Source organism: Gopherus flavomarginatus, chromosome 6 (assembly GCF_025201925.1).
Source record: "Gopherus flavomarginatus isolate rGopFla2 chromosome 6, rGopFla2.mat.asm, whole genome shotgun sequence".
In the NCBI taxonomy this organism is placed as follows: domain Eukaryota; kingdom Metazoa; phylum Chordata; order Testudines; family Testudinidae; genus Gopherus; species Gopherus flavomarginatus.
Window position 1 is genome coordinate 128048254 of NC_066622.1, and position 23354 is coordinate 128071607.

The 23354-nt window shown below is 44.7% G+C and overlaps 1 protein-coding gene across 4 annotated transcripts in view; it reads left to right on the forward strand.

Moving 5' to 3' along the window:
• Positions 1-23354, forward strand: part of AFAP1L2 (actin filament associated protein 1 like 2) — a 125291-nt gene that overhangs the window by 60887 nt on the left and 41050 nt on the right. For all 4 annotated transcript variants that reach the window (XM_050958962.1, XM_050958958.1, XM_050958959.1 and 1 more), the window contains exons 2-3: positions 17770-17898; positions 18580-18657. In XM_050958962.1, coding sequence (XP_050814919.1) covers positions 17770-17898; positions 18580-18657 — 207 coding nt within the window. The remainder of the gene's footprint in view (positions 1-17769; positions 17899-18579; positions 18658-23354) is intronic.

Genomic DNA, 23354 nt, shown 5'->3' on the forward strand with positions numbered 1-23354 from the left:
GCAGGGCACCACCAGCGCTGCAACTCCCTGTTTGCAGCGCTGGCCGTACTCCCGTTTTGTCTCGGGTGTAGAGGATCCAGCGCTGGTGATCCAGCGCTGGTAATCAAGTATAGACACTTACCAGCGCTTTTCTTGACCTCCGTGGAATAAGCAGGTATCCCAGCATACCTGAGGAAGCCTCTGGTAATCAAGCTGGTCTCCTTCCCCGGCTTGCTCTCGCGTTCCCCGAACCCCGAGCAAGCAGGTCTCCTTCCCTGCGGTTTGCTGGGTGGTTCCGGGAACGCGAGAGCAAACCGCGGCGAAGCTGGTCTCCTTTCCCGGTTTGCTCTCGCGTTCCCCGAACCCCGAGCAAGCAGGTCTCCTTCCCTGCGGTTTGCTGGGTGGTTCCGGGAACGCGAGAGCAAACCGCGGCGAAGCTGGTCTCCTTTCCCGGTTTGCTCTCGCGTTCCGCGAACCACCCTGCAAACCGCAGGGAAGGAGACCTGCTTGCTCGGCGGTTCGGGGAACGCGAGAGCAAACCGGGGAAGGAGACCAGCTTCGCCGCGGTTTGCTCTCGCGTTCCCCGAACAAGCAGGTCTCCTTCCCTGCGGTTTGCACGGTGGTTCGCGGAACACGAGAGCAAACCGCGGCGAAGCTGGTCTCCTTTCCCGGTTTGCTCTCGCGTTCCCCGAAACCCCTTGAAGCCGCCCAACAGCGCTGCAGTGTGGCCACATCTAACACCACTTGCAGCGCTGGTTGCTGTAAGTGTGGCCACTCTGCAGCGCTGGCCCTATACAGCTGTACTAATACAGCTGTAACAACCAGCGCTGCAAAATTTTAGATGTAGACATGGCCTGAAACTATTTATTGTGTATTACTCGTGCCTCTGCCACACTCCAGGGACATAAAAGGAATGTTCATTCCAAGCGTGTGGACTGAACCAATCTTTATCCCCAAATCCCCCCTGCCGTTGCTCCTCTTGGTGAGCTATTACTCACGCAAGTAGTTCCCCTGCAATCAGTGGGAGTAAATGCTCACCAGCGTAAGGGTTGCACAGCAGGCCCAAGGATGATTAACTTCTTCCCCCTCTCCCCCATTCAACTCACTTCCAGTTTTCTCAGCTCCCCGCTCATGTCTCAAAAAGCTGGGGAAAATAGATAAGGCAAAACAAATGAAACAAACAAAACCACAACCTCAAAATCCTCATGTTTTCTTAGCCTTGTGAGGATTTTCAAGCTCTATGGTGCAGCATTCTCTGACTTGCCATTGATTTGCCTTTGGGAGCTGGAGTTTAAGTGAATAATTGTTTGAGGGAAGGTTAAAATATTGACTGTTTGTGGTAGCAGCCTGTGTGGGAAAGGATGGATATAGGAATGAATTGTCAGTGGTGGTTGTGAAAGGAGAATGCGTGACTCTTCCCCGCTACCATCCCCCAGGCTATGATTGGCTGGATCCCTTCTCCATGTATAGAGCGATGTCATTCTCCAAAACTGTAGCCTCCCTTAAACGGCAACACTGAAGTCAACTGATCAGAATGGAGAGAGCTGTGATCTGAGTACAGGACTGGATACTACTCTCAGCTCTGCTGCTCACTTGTTTTGTGGCTGGGGGCAAGTCACTTCAACTATTACTCTGTTTCCCTGCCTTGAAGTTGGAATAATATTACCAGGGTTGTGGCTCTTCATCTTCAAAGTGCTTGACGAACATCCGTGAATGAACATTTGTATATGTCCTCAGTATTAATATGATCACTTGCGGGTGCTTTGTGTTTGCAAGATAGTAATCGTAGGCTCAACTGAATTAATTCCACAGCTGAAGGCAAAAGGAGTCTTTTCCAGCCCGGATATGGTTTTACTAAGTTAACAGGGAGCACCTTCAAGTTAACAGGTTCTTAACTTGAAAATTTAAATTAAACGTTCTTATTTTCAATGGGAAAAAATGGCAAGAATCCAAATGGGCTCCCAAGCTTTGGAAAGGGGGAAATCGTTGAACATTGGAAAAAGGATGAAGAACATTTTTGCCTGTCTGCCCTTCATGCACCATTATCTCCTCTTCCCAGCCTTCCTGTTTACTTACTTCCCTCACTGGAGTGTTTGTCAGGACCTTTTGAAGATGTAAAGAACCATACAAGCGATGAACGTCGTTATTGATCAAGATTAATTATGACTTTGTCTTTTCAACAGTGGATCCACTGTAGTTTCCCAGCTCCTTGAACTATCTGTGGGTGAGAGAGAGAAGCTTTCCTAAAAAAAATCTTTCTCAGGAGCAAGTTGAGCTGGTTAAAAGCTTCTCAAGGAGCTGGGAAACTACAGTCCTCGGCTGTGCATTGTTCAACTGGTGGCCCATGGGCCAGATGATTCTGTCCAGCCTCCACCTAGTGTGACTTCACATGCACAGTATGTGCGAGGTCACGCTGCATGAAGAACACCATTTTGGACTGCCTCAGGCGTGCAAGTGAGTTGTTGCTTGCCTACTAAAAATGTCATGGCACTCCACTGCAGAGGTCACTGGGTGGTTCTTATGTGCTTTCTATGGATCTAGGCCCAGTATGGATTTTGCTGGCCATGCTCCTTCCCAACTCTGCTGTGCTGCCAACCCATCCTTTTCAAGGAGCAGCAGACTTGATAAACCCAAGGATTTCCTCTTCCATACCTTCTACTTATGAAGGGAACAGAGGCCAAGATCAAGCCCACTAAGATCTTATTGAACTTTCTCTGGGTAGCTGCAGGACAGGGAGAAAGAGGATAATGTATGTAACAGAAGTGACTACTGCACTGGGCCCATGTAAAGTAATGTTGTGTCTACTCGCTGCCAAGCGGGATTCCCACCCAGTTTACTTAACCATGTGAACAACTGCACATATCACTGAGTTAAGCAACTTCCACTGTGATCTGCCTGATCATGCCCCTCTTCTAGAACAGAGCAGAAGACCTTCTCAAACCCATTAACACTCAGCGCAGAAGTTCCTGTGGGAGTTACCTCATTGCTCCTACCTGGGAATCTTTCACTAAGCAGCAAAAATCAGGGACATGGAGCTGATAGGAATATGATATAAGCCTGACTTTGTACATCCCATGGCTGAGAAAGTTGAGCAAACAGTAGGAGCACATGGCTGGATTCTCTCCAAACTTACCTCGGTGTAAATCCGGAGCAACACTACTGAAGTCAATGGAGTTACACTGGTGGAAAATGGTGTGGGGAGAAAATCAGGCCAATAGTATCTAAATGCCACCTATACATTGTGCAGGCCAAATTCTGGGCTGATTTACACCCATAGCAATCAAGGGGATGTAAATAAGTGCAGGTTATGGACCATGCTTTGCAAGTGGGCTTTTTTTGCATGAATCAGTCAGATCCTGCCTTTGTATCCTAACAGTGAAGCTATATTAAGGTGCACAGGAAATGAGGGAAAGTTCTCTCAAACACAGCAAAACAACTATTTACCGGATAAAAGAGATTTCGTTACTTAGTCTGTCCTGGATTTTGTTTACATGAACAAGAGCCAGTTATCCAGAGTGGAAATAATAATCTGAATTAAATCTCTGAAACCCATTACATAAACACTGAGAAGGTATCGCTAATCCTATCACAGATTTAAGAGTTAGATCATTGTTTTCATTTAACGTTTCAGCAGAAAATCTGCAACAAGAAACTGCTGATGAACAAGTTGAACCCCTTCCAGGGAGCTCCATTTCCTGGGGACATTTTAAACTCAGATTTGACTCTTTAATCTCCCTTTTGTATTAACAAACCTCCAACAAATCATTGCAGCTTGGCTATAATTTAGCCAGTCTGATGCCTCCTCCTTTCTCAGCATTAGAGCCTAATGAATACTTACCTCATCCATTATAATTTACATTCTACCTCAACACACATTGCCATAAGCCCCTCTCACCTTCCATCTTTTAATTCCAGATTGGACTGGCCTGCAAAATTCTGATCCAAAACTGGATCCAAGGCTGAACTGCCCCTAGAGGCTAGAAGTGCTCAGGTCTCAAAAGGCAGTGGGGGTGGAGGGTATTGCAGGCCTATCTAGGCTTGTAAGTGCTCAAAGTGGAGCTGATCTTTCTCTAAGGAAGACAGCCCAAGTGGGGCATGCAATGCATGCCTTGCTTATCTAGAGAAATGCCACTGGATATCTCTCCCCTCCACATCTGCACAATCAAAAACTGTGCTGTGCCACGCTTCCATTTCTGGGTGTCCAAGCCCATGTGTTCTTCTTCCTTTGCAATCAATTCAAGTGGAAGAGGCATTCTTTATCAGACGTTAGTGCTGCTCTTCATGGGTAATGGCTCCTCACTCCACCCCCACTCAGCTGTGAGGGGCTGTCTCCCCCGTTCCAGTGGAAGTGGGAATGGAGATGACTGCAGAGTAGAGGAAGATGTTAGCACACATCTGCCTTGTGGCTCTCTGGAGGATCTCTGCTTCTCTTGTCCCCTTAGCATTGTGTAATGCAGGGGATCATTTAGGCCACAGTAGGTTGTGCTGTAGAATATAGGGCATGAAACTACATGGTACAATGGCATTTTTTCCCCTCTGAATTTTAGCTGAATAAGCTGGAAAATGGAGTGTTTCAGATGGATAAATTGCTCCAACGCAGTAGCTCAATCAAAGGCCAGGAACAGCAATTCAAATTCTATTATTATTAATAATCAAAATAATAATCAAGTTGAGTCTACAATATTTAGCCAAAAATATTGTCACAGTAATTCACAAATGTGAATGGTGATTGGGAATTGTTTAAGATCACTTTACTAGTTGCCCAAAAAAACAGACTTGAGGAAGAAGGCCATATTGGTTAAAAAGGGGACTTGAAGGCAGCTATAAAAAATACACATGCACATGGAAGAAAGAAGAAGTTGATAGTAATGAATATAAATCAAAAACTAGAATTGTAGAAAATTGGTAAGGGAAGCAAAAGGACTCAAGGAGAAGTCTATGTCCCTCGGAGTTAAGGACAATAATGAGGAGTATTTTAATATATTCACAACAAAAGAAATCCTAGCAAAGATGCTGGTCCATTGCAAGATGAAAATTGTAGAATTATTAATATTAATGCAAAAAAGGCAGAAGTGATTAATAATGGACTCTTCAGTTTTGCAGAGAAAGGCATAACATGAGCCAATGGCTGGAAGTTGAAACTAGACAAATTGACTGGACCTAACACATACCTTTTTAACGGTGAGCATACTTAACCATTGGAACAACTTACCAAGGTTTTGTGGTGAAGTCTCCATGGCTAACCATTTTGAAATCAAGACAGGATGTTTGTCTAAAAGATCTGCTCTAGGAATGAATTTGGGGAAGGTCTCTGGTCTGTGTTCCAGAGGAGGTCAGACTAGAAGATGATCACAATGGTCCCCACTGTCCTTGGAATCTATGAAAAGGAATTGAGAAATATTCATATTGGTACAGAGATAGGCAATACTAAGGAGCTGAAGAATATGGCCTTGGCAGCACCTTTTTTCTATCCAACTCAACAACAATTCCATGCCGGAGCTATGGCATGGTGGAAAGGCTGGATTCTGTGACTGGTAAAGTGGGTGGGATTAATTTTCCTTAGCAACGTGGAAGCTGGGAGAGTTGTTTGACTGAAATACTCTGAAATCTGGTGGAAAGGAAAGAACCCTACTTAGCACTGTACAGTGCCTAGGACAATGCGGTCCAGGACTGGGGCTCCCATGTGCTAACACAGTAGAGATAAATAATGGCCCCAAATCATGAGTCAAGTCCTAGAAGAAAGTGATGAGTTTGATGTACAAATCGTGGGATTTGGAAAACTGACAAGACAAAATCTGGGGTTTGAAGTGATTGAGGGGAAATCTCCACTTCAGTAATGGAATGTGAGTTACATTGCATGGACTGTCACTGTGGCAAATGATGTCACTTATAAAATATGGCTATTCTCCCTTGCACGATGCACATTTTAAACTGCGCCAGATTATTGCAGTAATCAATAACCAATGTGCTGTGTTATGTGCTCCTGGGCAGCTGTAATTCTGCCTAGAAATCAATGTAATGTGTTATGTGAGACTGCAGATGTGCCAAGATGTTGCCCTGCTATTAAATATAAGGGATCACACGTTATGTGCCAGATCTTGTTCTCATTGAAGTCAATGGAAATTTTTTCTTTGATCTTAAAGGGAGCAGGACCGGCCTTCATGGTGTTTACAGCTGTAAGTAGGGGACTGGGATCTTCTGAGGCCTCACGGTATTAACTGGTCTTGGAACCCTGCAGAGAGATGCTAAATGAGCCAGTCCTTCTGACTTGCCATGGGAGATGGAGTTTGTTAGTTTCACCATGGATATAAGAGAAATGGAAGTGGCAGATACAGTTGAGAAGTATGGAGGGAGAAGTCCTGGGAACTACTAAGCCAGAGAAGGCATGTGCTGAAGCTTCTGTTGTTTTATATTATGTCATTAGGAGACAGATGGGTTTTGACTGTGAACAGAGTGTATAGATTGTTTGTTTGTTTTTTTTGGAGTGGGTTTGCCTGCCCCCTGTGCACAATTGCATAATATGATGCCAGAGGAAATAACTGGTTTGCGTATTGGCACAATGACTAGAGCTCAGAGTCTAACTGAATGCTCCCTGCTGTCACTCTAGAGAGGATTGATGAGGATCATATGAAACATTTTCGACAGTGATAGAGCAAGAATATTAAGTAATGAAACTTATTCACTAAAGGCCCTGCGATGGCACCTGGTAACCAACCTCTCATAGTACTTGGCATACATCCCTTCCCTGTGAAATAACAGTGTCATCACACCTATTTTACAGATGGGTAAGCAGAGACACAGAGTAAGTTAATATGGCCCATCAGTGTAACACAGGGAATCAGTGCTTCAGTGAAGCGGAGGGGGAAAATCGCATATCCCCATTCTCAGTCCTTTGCTCTGAATGCAACAAAGTTGCAAAGAAAATATATTTTTTCTTTCGCCTTCTGTTATGTTTCAGTTGCTCATTTTAAGAAAGGATGGTCTTGAGCCATGTAAAAGATTGAAAACACTAGAAGAAAAAGACAGGAAGGATACTAATGGATATTAAGACTCGGTGGTGTGTCGGTCCTTCCTCCATCCATGTCTGACAGATTCCTTTGAATTGTATCTTGCCTGCAAGAGAGAGATCCTGCTCCAGCTACTTTGGGTAGGGTTAACCTCCTTTATTCCTATGGTTCTGGTACACATGGCAGAGTTTTGCTCCTGTGCTGTAACTGGCAGTAATTATGACAGCACTAATCATCAGGAATTTGCGGTCCCACAATCATGATAGCTGGGGAACTCATTGTAGAGAGGGGAAGACTGAGCTACCAAGGAGGATCCCACAGCCAAAGCCCCCAACGTCCTCAGGGAAGCTGTGTTTCTAGCCAGGTGGCTGATGTGCCAGGATCTGTGGGAACCAAACATGTTAAAATAGACACCAATTTGTGCTGCTTTCCCTGCCGGGGCAGACAGTAGGGGAGGTGCAGTGCTTATGCCTGGTACAGGAGGGCAGGAACAGACAGGGCGGTGGAGTGGGATAAGAGGTGCACCTGGAATGGGGAAAGTCTCATGACCCTAAATCTTCCTCAGCTGTACCACTACAAATGCACTCCAAGAGCTGCTGGTAAAGTGCTAGGTGGCCCTCTAACAGCAGCCAACCTTCTTTCACTGATCTGCAGCAGCCCTTCATTCAGACATCAGCAGGAGCAGCCCGATGCCCAGGTAGGAGCCTGCCATCTGAACCAGTTGTGTTGTGAAGGAGTTAGTTCCCCATGTCTCTGTTCCCACAGGGCTGAGCTCAGCCAAGAGACCATATGTTGCCCATCTGCATGGAGCAATCAGTGGATCTCCCCCAGGTTAACTAAAGGAAACAAAGGATAGGTGTATGAAAAATACTGGAGCAAGCTTGTCAAGGGACAACTCTCTCCAGTGCTTCATTCATGATGCAAAGCCCTGTGCTGTCTCTCTGTCAGGTTCTGTGCATGATTCTGTCTTGAAAACAGCTGTTTTATATGATCCAATGTGCTTTCTGGGCATGGTTAGAAACCACATTAGACACCAAACAGCTGTCTGTTAGCATACAGGGCAGCTGGTCTCTCTAACTCCCAGACAAAGTCAGCAGCATGTAGCCCTTCTGGTGAGTAGGGAATGGGCATGGAAAGCAAAAAAAATCCCAGAGATCACACAAGAGAGAAAAAATAGAAAACGAAAGGAGGAAAAAAGCAACCTGAGGAGAGGAAAAGGTCACGGTAAGGGGAAGAGACAAGGTGACAGCTGTAGGGGAAGGGATGCCTACATGCCAAGCCATTGTAGGGTTCACTTCAGGCACAATTCATCTTGGCTTCCTTGGCCAAAATTTTCCCGCCCCCGTTATGGTGCAGTGGGTATTTGTCTGTTCCGACTCCACCCCAGAAGTGTCTGCTATTGCTGGGAGTGTGTAAAGCTCGAGATATGTCCACTTACAGGTGCAGTGCTTATGATCATAAGCAGTGCTCTTGTCTTCAAGTCACTGTGACGTCTTAGAGGACTCTTGGTTACATGGTTATATTTATCGGTGCGCTGGGGAGTAACTCACAGCATTAAGCGCTACGACTGGTAGTGAGTGCATGCAGGAATCAGCCCACAGACTGTTTACAGAGCTCTTGGGGATCTTTTGGGATGACAGGCGTTCTATAAAGATGCTGTTATGAAGGGGACATGCTGCTGGTCTTATTCAAATCTCGTGCAAAAATTTGCTTGCCAGAGCAAGACCTCCTGTGGCACAGCTGAGTCTGGTGTGATGCACTGGCTGGGTTGTAATGGAAAGGATGAGAGACCCACATCTCTGCGGGGCATCGCTGTGTTTGTCTTGAAAGCTACAGTAAGTGACCCAAAGGCGTGGGATCGCTCAGAGAAAAGCCCCTATTTCAGCTGTCTGAGTGCTTTTCATGCTTTCTCTCCCCCTCTTCCTCCTAGTCCCCCCGCCCGCCCCCCGGATGCTGTTTCTCATCTTCCGATTGAGCAGGGAAAGTAAGTCTGTTGTTTGTTCAGAAAACTGAAAAGCCTTTTGTGCATCTTCTGCTGCCGGTTTGTTAAAGTTCAGAGTTTCTGGGTTAGAGCTGCCGGCTCGTCAATAAGATTCTTGTTGAAACATCCAAAGCAGCCCACGCAGAGCTGGTTGGGCTCAACTGTTCCGTTCTCAGCCTATGACCCACAAGACGCATTGTCTGCCCCTCTTCCTCCTTTTCAGCCTTTGCAGCAAGATCAAGCCAAATGTTTCCAACTTGGATGTGGGAAACCAGGCAATTAAAACCTTATTTAGGCACCTCAGTTGAAGTGTGTGTGTGTGTGTGTGTGTGTGTGTGTGTGTCTCTTTTTTTTTTTCTCTGCCAGAGCTCAGCATTTTGGAAAACCAGAACAATTTGTTCAAGTGCCAAAATGTGCTCTGAGTAGCTTTCTACAGCTGGTTGAAAATGGGGGGAGAAGTTTACAAACATTTTGAAATTTCAAAGTTGTTTCCATTTTGCAAAGTGCAAAAATGCCCCATTTTCTTTGTGGGGGTTTTAAAAAATGTAAATTTGTATCTTAAACATCAGAATGGTATTGGCTTTTTGTTTGCTGGAAGTTTCATTTTTTAATAAATAAAAATTTCTATAATCCTTTTGATTTTTTGATTGAAAACATTTTGAAAATATTCATGAAGAATGAAGCATTTGCGCAACAGTCAATAGTTTTTCATGAAAAATGTTTGAGGGAATCCTCTCTCATTTTTAATTAAAAAATTGTTTTCATTCAAACAAAGTGCCAAGTCTAATTCCTAAGTTGACACACCCACGTTTGAAAATTGTAGCCTAAATTTACACCTTCCAGTGGCCTTGAACTGATAACATCAAAACCAAGTTACATTGCAGTGTACAACATGTGTTTAAAGGTTCAGCATATCTTCCTACTCCTGATGTGGCACCTATCCAATCTATGTGAGCATCATTCTACAGCAGTACCATGTATCAGTTCTGTACAGTACATGAAACATTTGCTGTGTACCAATTGGGATGCAAATGCAGCTTGCTTTCAAAGTGTGCACTGTCCGGTCTTGATCCTGTTGAAGTTAACGGAGGAATCCTGCCTTTATGCGGTGGTTATTTTACCATTTTCGCAGCTCATCCTTCATAGGAATCTCAAGTGGGTAAGGTGGAGAGATGGCTGCTTATTTGAAGAAGTGAGTGCTTTGTTATTTTGGAAGACCGTCTCTTCTGAGGGTCATCCAGCTGTTGCAGCTGTCATTGGCAACGCATCTGGCTCTTCTCACAACTAGAGAGAATAGCTTTCTTCTGCTGTCACCACAGACTACTCTTGCCTTCCCAGCAACAGTCAGCCCTTATAAATGTCCCAATTAGCCTAGTAAGAATGGGGTAGCTCCCCACGGTATGCTGCTAACACTCACTATTCAGGGATTTGAATGCTCTCTCTAAATCGGCTTTTACCCAGCACGCAATTCTCACATGGTCTATTGATCTTTCTTTTTTTTTTTCCCCCTGCAGCAAAGAAAGAAAACCAAAGTGAAAAGGCAACTGCCTTCTGCCAAAGCAGCCTCATGGGAGAGCTTAGAATGCTGCCAGCTTAGAATGTTTAGTAGGGGAAACCAGAGAACGAAAAGCTGCTACGGAAAAGCCTCCACTCTGCATTGTGTTGAGTAGACGTTTTCAGGGGAATCCAGGGTAGCGCAGTGCCCTCTGACTGAGTTGTTCAGAAACACCTCCACTGCTTCTGCCCATTGCAATTCTAAGAATCAAGGGAGCATGGTCAGTTTTGCTATAGCTTTGGACATTCCAAGGGGTTTGGAACAGTACACTATACTCACCAGATGAGGATACAGAACTAATAGTACTTATAGCTCCCTCCAGGATACATACGGTGTGAGAGAGGTGCTTGATTTCATCTTCCTCCTCCGCCCCCCGTTTTAACCCAGCCTGGGACAGGCATAAGAGCAAGAAGTTCTCTACTCTATCAGTAGTAATGCTCTGCTTTCAACAGGTGTCAACGCTCCCAATCGCTTAGAAAATCTTCCAGTGAATCTCTTAAATGTTTGAGCAAAGATGCTCTTGGGGTGAAGCACTAGAGTGGGATGCAGAAGGACCAGGCTCAGTTCCTGGTTCTGCCACAGAATCTTTGGGCAAGTCACTTAATCTCTCTGTGCCTTGGTTTCCCATCTGTAAATAAGGGGGAAAGAATGCTTCCTTTTTTCTACTTTGTGTCTGTCTCATCTACTTCCAGTGTAACCTTCAGGGCAGGAGTTATCCATTACTATATGTCTGTACAGTGCCTAGCACAATAGGTCTCTGATCTTGGTTGGGATCTGTACCTTGACATAAATAATTGGTAATAATTCATTTAGTTTAGATTAAATGAGATGGTTCGATCCCGTTCAACAGGGATTTCTAAAACCCTTGTGTAAAGGTTAATCTTCAGCCTGCCTTCTTGTTTCCTTATAATACTAGAGTGTGACCTGGTCTCTTCAAATTAGACAGAGATGTGTATCATCATCAGAGCAGAATGGCAAAGATCGGAGGCTGTTGGACGGAATATTTTTGTAGCCCTGTTTAATGGTCATTTACGTTTTAACAACATTAATGTTGGGCATAACTTGTGGTTACTTGGCAAAGAGCGTGTTGCCTCTGGATCTGATGTGAACTGCTAATTTTTTGGCTCTGGTTTCACGTAAACTGGATAGCCAATCCTTTGAGGCAAGAGACTTCTTTTCATCTACCAAGCATAGCCCTAGACTCGTGCCAAGATGGGGTCAGATGCATCCACAGCCAAATGTTGTGAGTGGAGCATGCAGCCTTTGTGTGGAAAGCAGCTTTGTTATTGCAACATTAAAGTTCCCGACTCTCCATGTGTCACTCTAGCAATGAGGCTCCTTTGCTGGAATTAGGTGGAATTACTGGACTAGGCTGCTTCTAGGAAGCTATAGTAGAAGTAGCAGTAATAAAACTGGATAGAAGACATCATCAACTCAGGTTTCAGAGTGGTAGCCGTGTTAGTCTGTATCAGCAAACGGAACGAGGAGTCCTTGTGGCACCTTCGAGGTACAAGTACTCCTTGTTCTGTTTGCTGATACAGACTGAGGAGTAATTGTGGCACTTTAGAGGTATGAGTACTCCTCATTCTTCTTATCACCAACTCATGCTTTTAGAGTTAAATATAGGATAGGAGAACCTCAAAAGCATCCCAGAGGCTGATTGTAAACCCACCCTGACAAATCTCTCAGGGCTGCCCATCTAGCCCATTCTCTTGCACTCACTTTCCTTGCGCTTTGCTTTGGTGCCCATCTAGATCCAAACTAGAGCAAATGGGCTTAAGACCAAATTGTTAAGGGTCTGCTGTCACAAATGCCAGACTAGACGCTGTATGGGGTTTGGCAGAGCCGTATAGTTCTTTTACCCAGTTACCTGCTTCCTCATGGATCTGAGATTCCTAAATGCCCTTTAAATATTATTTTAAATTTCTAGGGGCCCTTTGAATGATCATTTCCTAGTAACCACATGTTACAGGGCACAGATGGTCTGGTGGTTAAGGCACTGGGCAGGGATTTAGGGGACTGAGGTTCATTTCTTGACTCTATGACAGAATTCCTGGATGACCTTGGGCAAGTCCCTTAATCTGAGTCTCTCTTTCGACAGGCTTAAAATGAGGATGACAATCTCTAGCTCTCTCAGGGTAGGTATGATTTTACTGCCATGCTGATAAGTGTTGTATGAAAACATCACATAGATTCTTAAAAGGAAGGTGCTAGAACAGGGTAAAAGTAAAGCCTCTCACAGGGTAAGATGCACAAACCTCATTGACTTTCATAAGGACTCGTGTTCCTAACTCCCTTTCTGTGCTATCAAAAAATCCCACCCTGATTCTACTAGTGCAGTCCCCTTCCCTTGCTGCTGCTGCTGCAGAACCCTGGCTTTCTAATACGCTAAACAAAGGCCCTGGAGGTGTTGGCTGAAGAGTGCCATGGGGCTGCAGTTAGAATCAAGTGAGTATTGTCAGAAGCCTCACAGGGACAGGACTAGCAAGGCAGCCTCACAACAGCAGTGCTACCTTACCATGTGATCGCTTCTAGACCACCAGGGTGAGAAGGCAAAAACACAGGAGGAAGAGAGAGTCCATAGTTCGGACACTAACCAAGGACTGGAGAGACCTGGGATCAATTCTCTACTCCAGCGCAGACTTCCCGTGTGACCTTGGGCAAGCCACTTAGCTTATCTGGGCCTCAGCTCCCCATCTGTAAAATGGGAATAGAATAATAGAATATCAGGGTTGGAAGGGACCTCAGGAGGTCATCTAGTCCAACCCTCTGCTCAAAGCAGGACCAATTCCCGACTAAATCATCCCAGCCAGGGCTTTGTCAAGCCTGACCTTAAAAACCTCTAAGGAAGGAGATTCCATCACCTCCCTAGGTAACCCATTCCAGTGCTTCACCACTCTCTGAGTGAAAAAGTTTTTCTTAATATCCAACCTAAACCTCCCCCACTGCAACTTGAGACCATTACTCCTTGTTCTGTCATCTGGTACCACTGAGAACAGTCTAGATCCATCCTCTTTGGACCCCCCTTTCAGGTAGTTGAAAGCAGCTATCAAATCCTCCCTCATTCTTCTCTTCCTCAGACTAAACAATCCCAGTTCCCTCAGCCTCTCCTCAGAAGTCATGGGCTCCAGCCCCCTAATCATTTTTGTTGCCCTCCACTGGACTCTTTCCAATTTTTCCACATCCTTATAGTGTGGGGCCCAAAACTGGACACAGTACTCCAGATGAGGCCTCACCAATGTTGAATAGAGGGGAATGATCACATCCCTAGATCCGCTGGCAATGCCGCTACTTATACAGCCCAAAATGCTGTTAGCCTTCTTGGCAACAAGGGCACACTGTTGACTCATATCCAGCTTCTCATCCACTGTAACCCCTAGGTCGTTTTCTGCAGAACTGCTGCCTAGCCATTCGGTCCCTAGTCTGTAGTAGTGAATGGGATTCTTCCATCCTAAGTGCAGGACTCTGCACTTGTCCTTGTTGAACCTCATCAGGTTTCTTTTGGCCCAATCCTCTAATTTGTCTAGGTCCCTCTGTATCCTATCCCTACCCTCCAGCGTATCTACCACTCCTCCCAGTTTAGTGTCATCTGCAAACTTGCTGAGAGTGCAGTCCACGCCATCCTCCAGATCATTGATGAGAATAATAGCACTGGCCTGGGTGTGATGAGGATAAATACATTAGATTTTGAGATGCTCCGGTACTACAGTGATGAGGCAGCATAAATATCCAAGATACACATTCAGGGCAGAGGGGAGCCACTGAGGACATTTGTATCAGTCTGCTCTAGATAATTTCCAGACTGGTTTGCCCATCACTAGGATCAATATACCGATCACACAGTGGGACAGATCCTCAGCTTGTTGAAATCACTGTAGCTCCATTGATTTCAAAATCCTACCTTGGCTTAATGCAGAGACACTTCTGGACCATTGCTAATTCTTACCCACCTGCTGTGGTCTTTTCTTCTTCCTCCTCATTTGCACTAAGTATCCCTTTGGCTCCCTTCATATTCATCCTTGAGACTTCACCTTCACTTTCCCACTTGTGCTTGTTGCTTTCTTATTATTAAAATTAGCATGTTCCTCCCTCTCTTCCTTCTCCCCTCTGAAATGAATAGTCCCATTCATTGCAGTAGCGATTTATTTGTACAGGTATCAGGTTTGGATACGGAGCACCCCACTGAGTTCAGAGAGATATTTGCATAGGAAGAGGCCACGCACACATTGCTGTTGTTGGAAGAAGAGCTGAATGTTTTTCCTTGAAGGCCCTGATCCAGGTCCATGGAAGTCAATCTGCATCTTTCCTCTGACCTCTGTGGCTGTTGGATCAGGCCCTAAATGAGCTGTTTTGAGTCATGGGAAGCCTGAAGCCAGTTCTGGCATTCTGACTCCCTTGCTGGAAAAAGTAACCTATTGCATGAGCTGTGTTGTTCGTAAAAGACTTGACCCCGTGTGCTATGGTAGTTCTGGATGCTTGGGAGAAGAATGAAGTCATTCTCTATAGTAATGGGGGATGGGAGGAGGAATCATTAACCTTAAGGAGAAACACAAACTCTATCTTGACTTCCATGTGGACAGCTGGTGGAAGCTGACCCACTTCAGTAGCTCCGAGATAAGCTGTGATGTTGTTTGGGTTGTACTCTTACTGTTATCGTTACTTATATGTAAAGTGTCACGTCCGGTAGAATAAGCTAATAGGACAGTATATTTTGGCTTTGTCTCCAGTGGGATTTTGCGCCAAGTCCAGCAGTCAATGGCCAGCCACCCAAGTCACTGAGCCAGCACAAATTCCACTGTAGACAGGAAAATGGTGATTTACACAGTGGTGTTTTGTCTGTTTGCTGGACTCAGAGCAAATTCCCCAGGTTAGAGAATGCCTGAGATATGTGATTGATACCAAATAATCATTCCTCTGTTTGAATCACAGTTATTGGTAAAATCCCAGTATTTACAAGTAATCCCCCATTTCCACTTGCTTGTGAAAAGCACTGGGACTTTTTGTTCTTACTGGTACCTGATTTGTGTTGCAATGGGTTGTGCCAGGTGACGAGCCGAGCCAAGCCAAGCCAAGCTGATGCAGCAGAAGGCAGACATTTGAAGTTGCCCATTGGTGCTCAGCCAGCCCAAAATAGAAGTAATCTAATGTAGAGAAGTCACTATAAAATATAAAGGTCTCCCAGGCAATAGACCAAAGACTCCTGAGCAAATTAAGTTAAGTTATATAAATTGATCTGGAGGCAGTGGACTGGTGCTTACAGTCAAGCCCAGAAGTGATGGTCAATTGTTGGATCCACAAAGTTAGCCAAATAAAATCATATGGCATTAGAGTGGTGAATACTTGCTACCACCCAATATACTGGCTTAATAATAATAGGCATATCTCCATATATTACATTATGTCTCATAGAGCTGGAAGGGACCCTGAAAGGTCATTGAGTCCAGCCCCCTGCCTTTGTTAGCAGGACCAAGTACTGATTTTGCCTCAGATCCCTAAATGGCCCCCTCAAGGATTGAACTCACAATCCTGGATTTAGCAGGCCAGTGCTCAAACCACTGACCTATCCCTCCCCCCTTACACTCCCTCTCTCTCTTAGGGCATGTCTACACTTACAGCGTGTGGGGTGAATACACTCTATGCCAATGGAGGAGAGCTCTCTCGTCAGCATAAAAAAACACTCCCCGTGAGTGGAAGAAACTAGGTCGGTGGAAGACTTTGTCCCACCAACATACAGCTCTGTGCACACTAGTGCTTATGCTGGTGTAATTTATGTCGCTTGGGGTGAAATATTAATTCCCCCGAGTGTCATAAGTTTTGCCAAAGTAAGTGGTAGTGTAGACATAGCTTTAGTAGGGAAAAAATTGCCTTGTGATTAGGGACTAAGCCTGAAAACTAGACTCTATTCTTGGTTCTGCCACATTCTTTCTCTGTGACCTTGGACAAACCACTTAATCTAGCTGTGTGTCAGTTTTCCTGTCTACAAAATGGGGATATTTAATGCTTTCCTACCTCCCAGAGTGTTGACATACTTCATTGCTGTGGGGTGCAGATCCTATTGTAAAGAGTGCTATGCTATACTTGTAAATAAATTATCACATCTCCCCAGCTTAACCGCTCCGTGCATCCCCTAGTGGTGCAGCAAGGAATTGTAACAATTAATATGCTTATGCAAAGCATGAGCTTGTTGCGGGTCTCTGGCGCAGCACGTGAATATCAGGAAGCGACTGAGTTAATGTACAAGAGAAGAGTCCTAAGAGAAGGAATCACCATACCTGGCTGACTCCTTGCCCTTCCCACCCATTGTCATTCTTATTCTGCATTTCCTTTCTTCACAAAACACTCTGTTCTTTCTGCGCTGGAATGGTCTCCTGCCCCTGTTCCTAACTTACCCCTGGCAACAGTAGGAGAAACTGAAAGCTAGCTAATAGAGTGTGGGCTTTTTCCCAGAAGTTATTCGACAGGGAACCATTCAATAGGAAGAGGAAGGATTTTCTTATTACTAATAAACTGATTGGCTCTGCTTAGTGGTGGTGCTGGGGACATGATCTACTTGACCTGTTCTCCACTCGCTCTTTAGGTTATAATAAAGGGGGTGTTCTGTCCACGGCGTCTTTCTCCTGAACACCTATTCAGGTGCTGATCAGTCCTGCGCTTGCTTTCAAATCCTCTTCATCTCCATTCATTGCAAGTGGCAAATTGCTGGAAGCTCTTCCAAGCAGCATAGTCCCAGAAGACCCTGAGTATCATGGGCAAACTCTATTTCTTGCGCATGAGTCTTTGAGTCACTGCAAAGATAAATGGAATCAAATTTGAAGTGGCCCCAAAAGGCAGCGTTTACAGCTGGATCCCAGTCTGGATCAGGTTGAGACTAGGGCTCAGGGCTCTAGGCAAAATCAGGGTCATATTCAACGGTGCCAAAACCTTGCCAGCTGCTTTCATGGTTCCAGCAGCAAATGGCCAAACTCTCACAAGATCAGCTGTTCTTACAAAGCCTCTAAACTCTCTGGACAAAATCTTGGTGTGATTTCAGCTTTAGCTGAACTGGAATCAGAAAACAAATCCCTTCCACTTTGAGATGTGATCCAGAACCAAAACCCTAAGAATGGTTCAGCTCAAATCCAAATCCCTCCCTATCAAAAACATGTCAAGCGGTTGGGAATCAAAAGTTCAGTGCATGTCGCTTCTCTAAATGTAACCAGATGGCCCTATAAAGAAATTATCGCAATCGTTTGCTGTGTCTCCTTTAGCACTAGAACAGCTGCTTACGGAACTTGAGGATTTTCTGAAGATACTGGATGAAGAGAGCCTCAGCAGCACAGCTGTAGTGAAAAAATGCTTCCTTTCGGACCTCCTGCGAGTGTACACAAAGACAAGCGGTACGTGTGGATACAGCACATTATGGGTGGGAGAGATGAGTTATATGGGTTTTTTATAATTTGGGACTGGGGAGAGGGGATATGAGAGAGAGAGAGATGGATTTGGTTTTTAAATTGTACACCTCTACCCCAATATAACACTGTCCTCGGGAGACAAAAATTCTTACTGTGTTATAGGTGAAATCATGTTATATCGAACTTGCTTTGATCCACCAGAGTGCGCAGCCCCGTGCCCCTGGAGTGCTGCTTTACCGTGTTATATCCAAATTCATGTTATATTGGGTATTTAAATTGGGGTAGAGGTGTATATAAATTACTAGAACTATATATAAAAATAACCAGAGTTACACATTTTTAGAAGTAAAGGATTTCCAAGATTCCTGATAATTTCTGTTTTCCTTGTTAAAACTTAGTTTATTTAATTCACACCATAAGATACACAAGACAAGCCATTTGGCTGACTTCATATCGAAGCAGAAATTTTAACTCATGGAATTTCCTGGTTCTTCAGTGTTTAATTTAACAATTTAACATTGTATAAATGATAGTTCTTTGCATTTAGTAGAGACTTAAAGGTACATATGCATGCATGCGCACAGATTTTGCTTCTCTCTGTGTGAAAACTTAGCAGCGTGAATGGGACTGGCTCATGAAGACATCTCTCTTTCCCTTTGTTTGCAGGTGGTGATGAGGAATATATTTACATGAACAAAGTGACCTTGGTTAAACAAAAGGATGGACAGGAGAAAGAAGGTGGAGGTATGGAATCTATGGCTACCGAATGCCTGGGATTTAACTTCCCAATGGAGATAGAATAAAGGGGCATAGGATTTCATCCTGCTTCCATTGAAATCAGACATGATTCTCATTGATTTCAGTGGGTGCAGAATTGAGCCAATGGAAGGGGTGGAAGGACTACTATATTTTCACATATTCCATGCTTTTGGCTAACACAGTGAGGTTATTCCTGGAAGCAGCACTTTTGAGGGCAGTACTTAGGGATAAAAATGTCTCCTTGCTAAGTATGCAGCTTCATGCAACCCTACTGAAATATTTAAAGAAGTCATCTCATTTCATATAGACCCAAAGCAAGTCAATCCATGTCTAAAAGCTTTTGTTTGATTACTATGTTCAGCATGCTGCTTTGCACCATGCAACTGGTGGTTTCAAAAAGTCTAAACTGGCTCAGGATGAATTATTTATGCACAGAATATACATAATATCTTGTATTTATGTAGCACCCCATCCCCCTGCATATTTCCAGGAAGATCCTAGCACTGTATCCTTGCAAACTGTATAAATTGAGAATAATAACCCTGGGTGAAATGCTCGTGATTGTCTTCCAACAGTTTTTCTGACTAGATCCACCTGGTTTTGCATTCACAACATGGGAAGGAATTCTCCAAAAATTCAGAACTATTTTGTGCAAACGTCTCCCTTTCACAACATTTATGGAATCTCAAAAGGGCCCCTTATCTTCAAAGCTTCATGCTTACAAATATAGATCAGCCTTTTAGCCACTTCCTATCATCATTATTATTATTATTCATGTTTATTACAGCCTAAGGGCCAGCTGAGAATGGAGCCCCATACAAACACAAGAGACAGTCCCTGTCCCCAAATTGCTTACAGTCTAAATAGACAAGACAGAATGAGGGTAAGGGAAGGGGGACAACACACAAGCAAAGTGAACAATATGGTGGACTGCAAAGGTCATGTTAGTGTCACGATTTTTATTGTGTTTAAATCTGCTTCATGCAGCCAAATTGTGGATTAATGTCAAATGCTTCGGAAAATGAGGCATTCTCTTTTTACTATATGTAGGTACAGCCCCATCACAATCGATCACAGTCTTGGTCAGGGCCACTAGTTGCATAATTATAGTATTAAACCACAGAAGGCCTGCTTGTATCTGCCATGACTTGAGCATGGAAATCAGTGGCAATGGAAAGATTTATTTACATGGATTCTGTGTCCTGGGTCCCATGACATGTACAAAATAAGACTTGGCCAGGCAATGCAGTGAGCCATGGAGCTGTGTCAGGCTATTAAAGCCTGCTGTCATTATTTCAGCCTTGTCCCTATCATGGGCCCTGAGTCCCCACTTGCAATCATTCCCTAAAGGATATGGCCCTTGCTCTTTCAACCACTTCCCCAGACCAAGTTAAACTTCTAAGTTTTGTTTGGAAAAACTGAAGTCAGTGGCTTCGGTTCTGTGTGTGTGTGGTCTAAATCCTAGTTATGGATGTGTAAAAGACCCCAGTTCTGTGACTGACTGGAGGGGAAACCCTGCATCTGCGCAGAGCTCTGAATGGGTGCAGGTGCTGGAATCTGCCTATCCAGTCAGTTTCATTCATTCAAGCCCTGATTGTGCTAATGTGGACTCCTAAACCCATGCGAAGTCCCACTGAAATCAATGGAACTTTGCACGATAGGTGCTGGGTGCATGCTAGCAGATCGGGGCCTGGGCCCATTCACAGTTAGCTTGCACTGAAAGCATTCCCTTTAGGAGCAATGCAAAATAAGATGTTTTCTAGAGACAATCACATCAGCTCAGAGAAAGGGGGGAAAAAAGCAGGTGAGGGATGGCCAACAATTTTTCTCATTGATGAATCTACTTTTGATTGCACTAATAAGACGACAAGCTGAGCAATACAGTCCTTCAGAGTATCTTTTTATGGCATAGTAATTGAATTCACCAAGGTAAATGAATAAAGATTGTTCTTTGGTAATACCAGCAGGGAAGATACAGTACAAACGCAGACATAGCAGCAGTTTTTTGGCTGGATACGGGAATTTGCTTGGTGAAATTCTCTGCTTTGCCTCATACAGGAGGTCAGACTAGATGATCCCAATGGTCCCATCTGGTCTTAGAATCTGTGAGTTATTTGCCTTGTTTGCAGATAATGGAGAGCACAGTTGCATAAGAATAAAGAAGTAGGACATTTTATTTCTGTTAAAACTGTGCATGTTTACACTATTTCCTCTTGCCTGTTTTTTGTCTTTCTAAATGTCACCTGCCCAAATTCCAGGGGTAGGGGAATTTCAGATCCAGTGAAACTTGTACTAAGTGCCCTGTTATTAAGCAACTTCATGGCATAAGAGAGAACCGGAAAATATCTCTTATTGTATTAGGGACAATTCTGCGATGCCTTTGCTGGAAGCCAGTGTAAGCAGACTGGTTTTGTAAGTGCTTGGCTATGCTTATTGAGGGAATCATGCATTGGCGATTGATTTAGCAGGCCTAGTGAAGACCCACTAAATTGACCGCAGATCACTCTCTCCCGTCAACTCGGGTACTCCACCTGAATGAGAAACGCAAGGGGAGTCGATGGGAGAGCGTCTCCCATCGACATCGCATAGTGTGGTCCCAGTGGTAAGTACAGGGCCGGCTCCAGGCACCAGCCCAGCAAGCAGCTGCTTGGGGCGGCCAACAGTGAGGGGCGACATGTCCGGGTCTTCAGCGGCAATTCGGTGGCGGGTCCTTCACTCCCTCTTGGAGCAAAGGATCGGCTGCCGAATTGCTGCCAAAGACTGAAGTGGCAGCGGCAGAGCTGCAGATTGCCATCACAGCTTTTTTTTTTTCCTTTGCTGCTTGGGGCGGCAAAAACCCTGGCGCCAGCCCCGGGTAAGTAGGTCTAAGTACGTCGACTTCAGCTACGTTATTCATGTAGCTGGAGTTGTGTAACTTAGATGGATCTCCCCCTGTCGTGTAGACAAGGCCTTAGACTCCTGAGTTGATGCTTATGGCTGGTTTAGAAAAAGAATTATTCCTCAAGCAGATCCCTCCTTATAAAGGGAGGAGAGAAGAGCAGGAAACTCCTTAAAGGCCAGCAGGGATCTCACCATACACATCTGATTTACCCTGAAAGTGCCCAAGTACTACAGCAAAAGGCTATATATAAAACTCTGAGATCCCCAGACCTAAACTGTGCTGCGTCTCATGGCCAGCTCCTCAGCTCTGTGGAGCTGTGCTGATGCACATCAGTTGAGTATCTGGAAAAAGGTCTCCATCCTGCTCTTGATTTGCTGAGTAGATTTGGGGTGGAGTGGAGGGGGTGGGTAGGAAATGAATAAGGAAAACAAACTATGTATTCCTGGCATGGTGATGCTCATTAACACTCGCTATGCTTAAGCAGATGCTGGCATCACACAAGGAATGCAGAATTTTGAATGAGTGATCACTGCACAAAACACCACTTGTCCTTCTAATTGTCTGCAATGTTTGAAGGGAGGCTGTGTTCTGTGCAGTAGTTACAGAATGGCAAAGTGATTTTTTTGCTAAAGCTGCACCTACACAGCGCACTTCTTGAGAGAGGCTGGGTACCTGTGAATGCGCTGGTCACCAGCGGGTATGGTGACACTGCAAATTACAGTCTGTGTTGATGAGCCACAGAGCATGGGTCAATTGCCTTGGGCTCATGGAGCTAAAAATCACAGTGTAGACATTCAGTCTCCAGCTGGAGCCTGGGCTCTGAAACCCAGCGGGGGGGAGGGGTCTTGGAGCCCAAGCTGCTGCTGCTACTTTTAGCCCCGCAAACCGTTGACCCAGGCTCTGAGACTCTGTGCCATGGATTGTTCTTTGCTGTCTAGATATGACCACTAAATCTGAGTTTCCTCATCTCTCTCAGAACAGTTTCATGGTGCTACCCTTTGGGTTCTCCTCTCCAGGAAGTATCCCCCTTGATGTCCCATCAAAAAAGCAAACAGGGTGTTAGGAATAATTAAAAAGGGGATAGAGATTAAGACGGAGAATATCTTATTGCCCTTGTATAAATCCATGGTACGCCCACATCTTGAATACTGCATACAGATGTGGTCTCCTCATCTCAAAAAAGATATACTGGCATCAGAGAGGGGCAACTAAAATGATTAGGAGTTTGGAATGGGTCCCCTGTGAGAAGAGATTAAAGAGGCTAAGACTTTTCAGCTTGGAAAAGAAGATACTAAGGGGGGATATGATAGAGATGTATAAAATCATGAGTGATGTGGAGAAAGTGAATAAGGAAATGTTATTTACTTGTTCCCATAATACAAGAACTAGGGGCCACCAAATGAAATTAATGGACAGCAGGTTTAAAACAAATAAAAGGAAGTTCTTCTTCATGCAGCGCACAGTCAACTTGTGGAACTCCTTGCCTGAGGAGGTTGTGAAGGCTAGAACTATAACAGGGTCTAAAAGAGAACTGGATAAATTCATGGAGGTTAAGTCCATTAATGGCTATTAGCCAGGATAGGTAAGGAATGGTGTCCCTAGCCTCTGTTCGTCAGAGGGTGGTGATGGACGGCAGGAGAGAGATCACTCGATCATTAGCTGTTAGGTTCACTCCCTCTGGGGCACCTGGCATTGGCCACTGTCAGTAGACAGGATATCGGGCTGGATGGACCTTGGTCTGACCCAGTACGGCCATTCTTACATTCTTAGGTTCTTTCCAGGAGCAATGGTACTGAAAGTA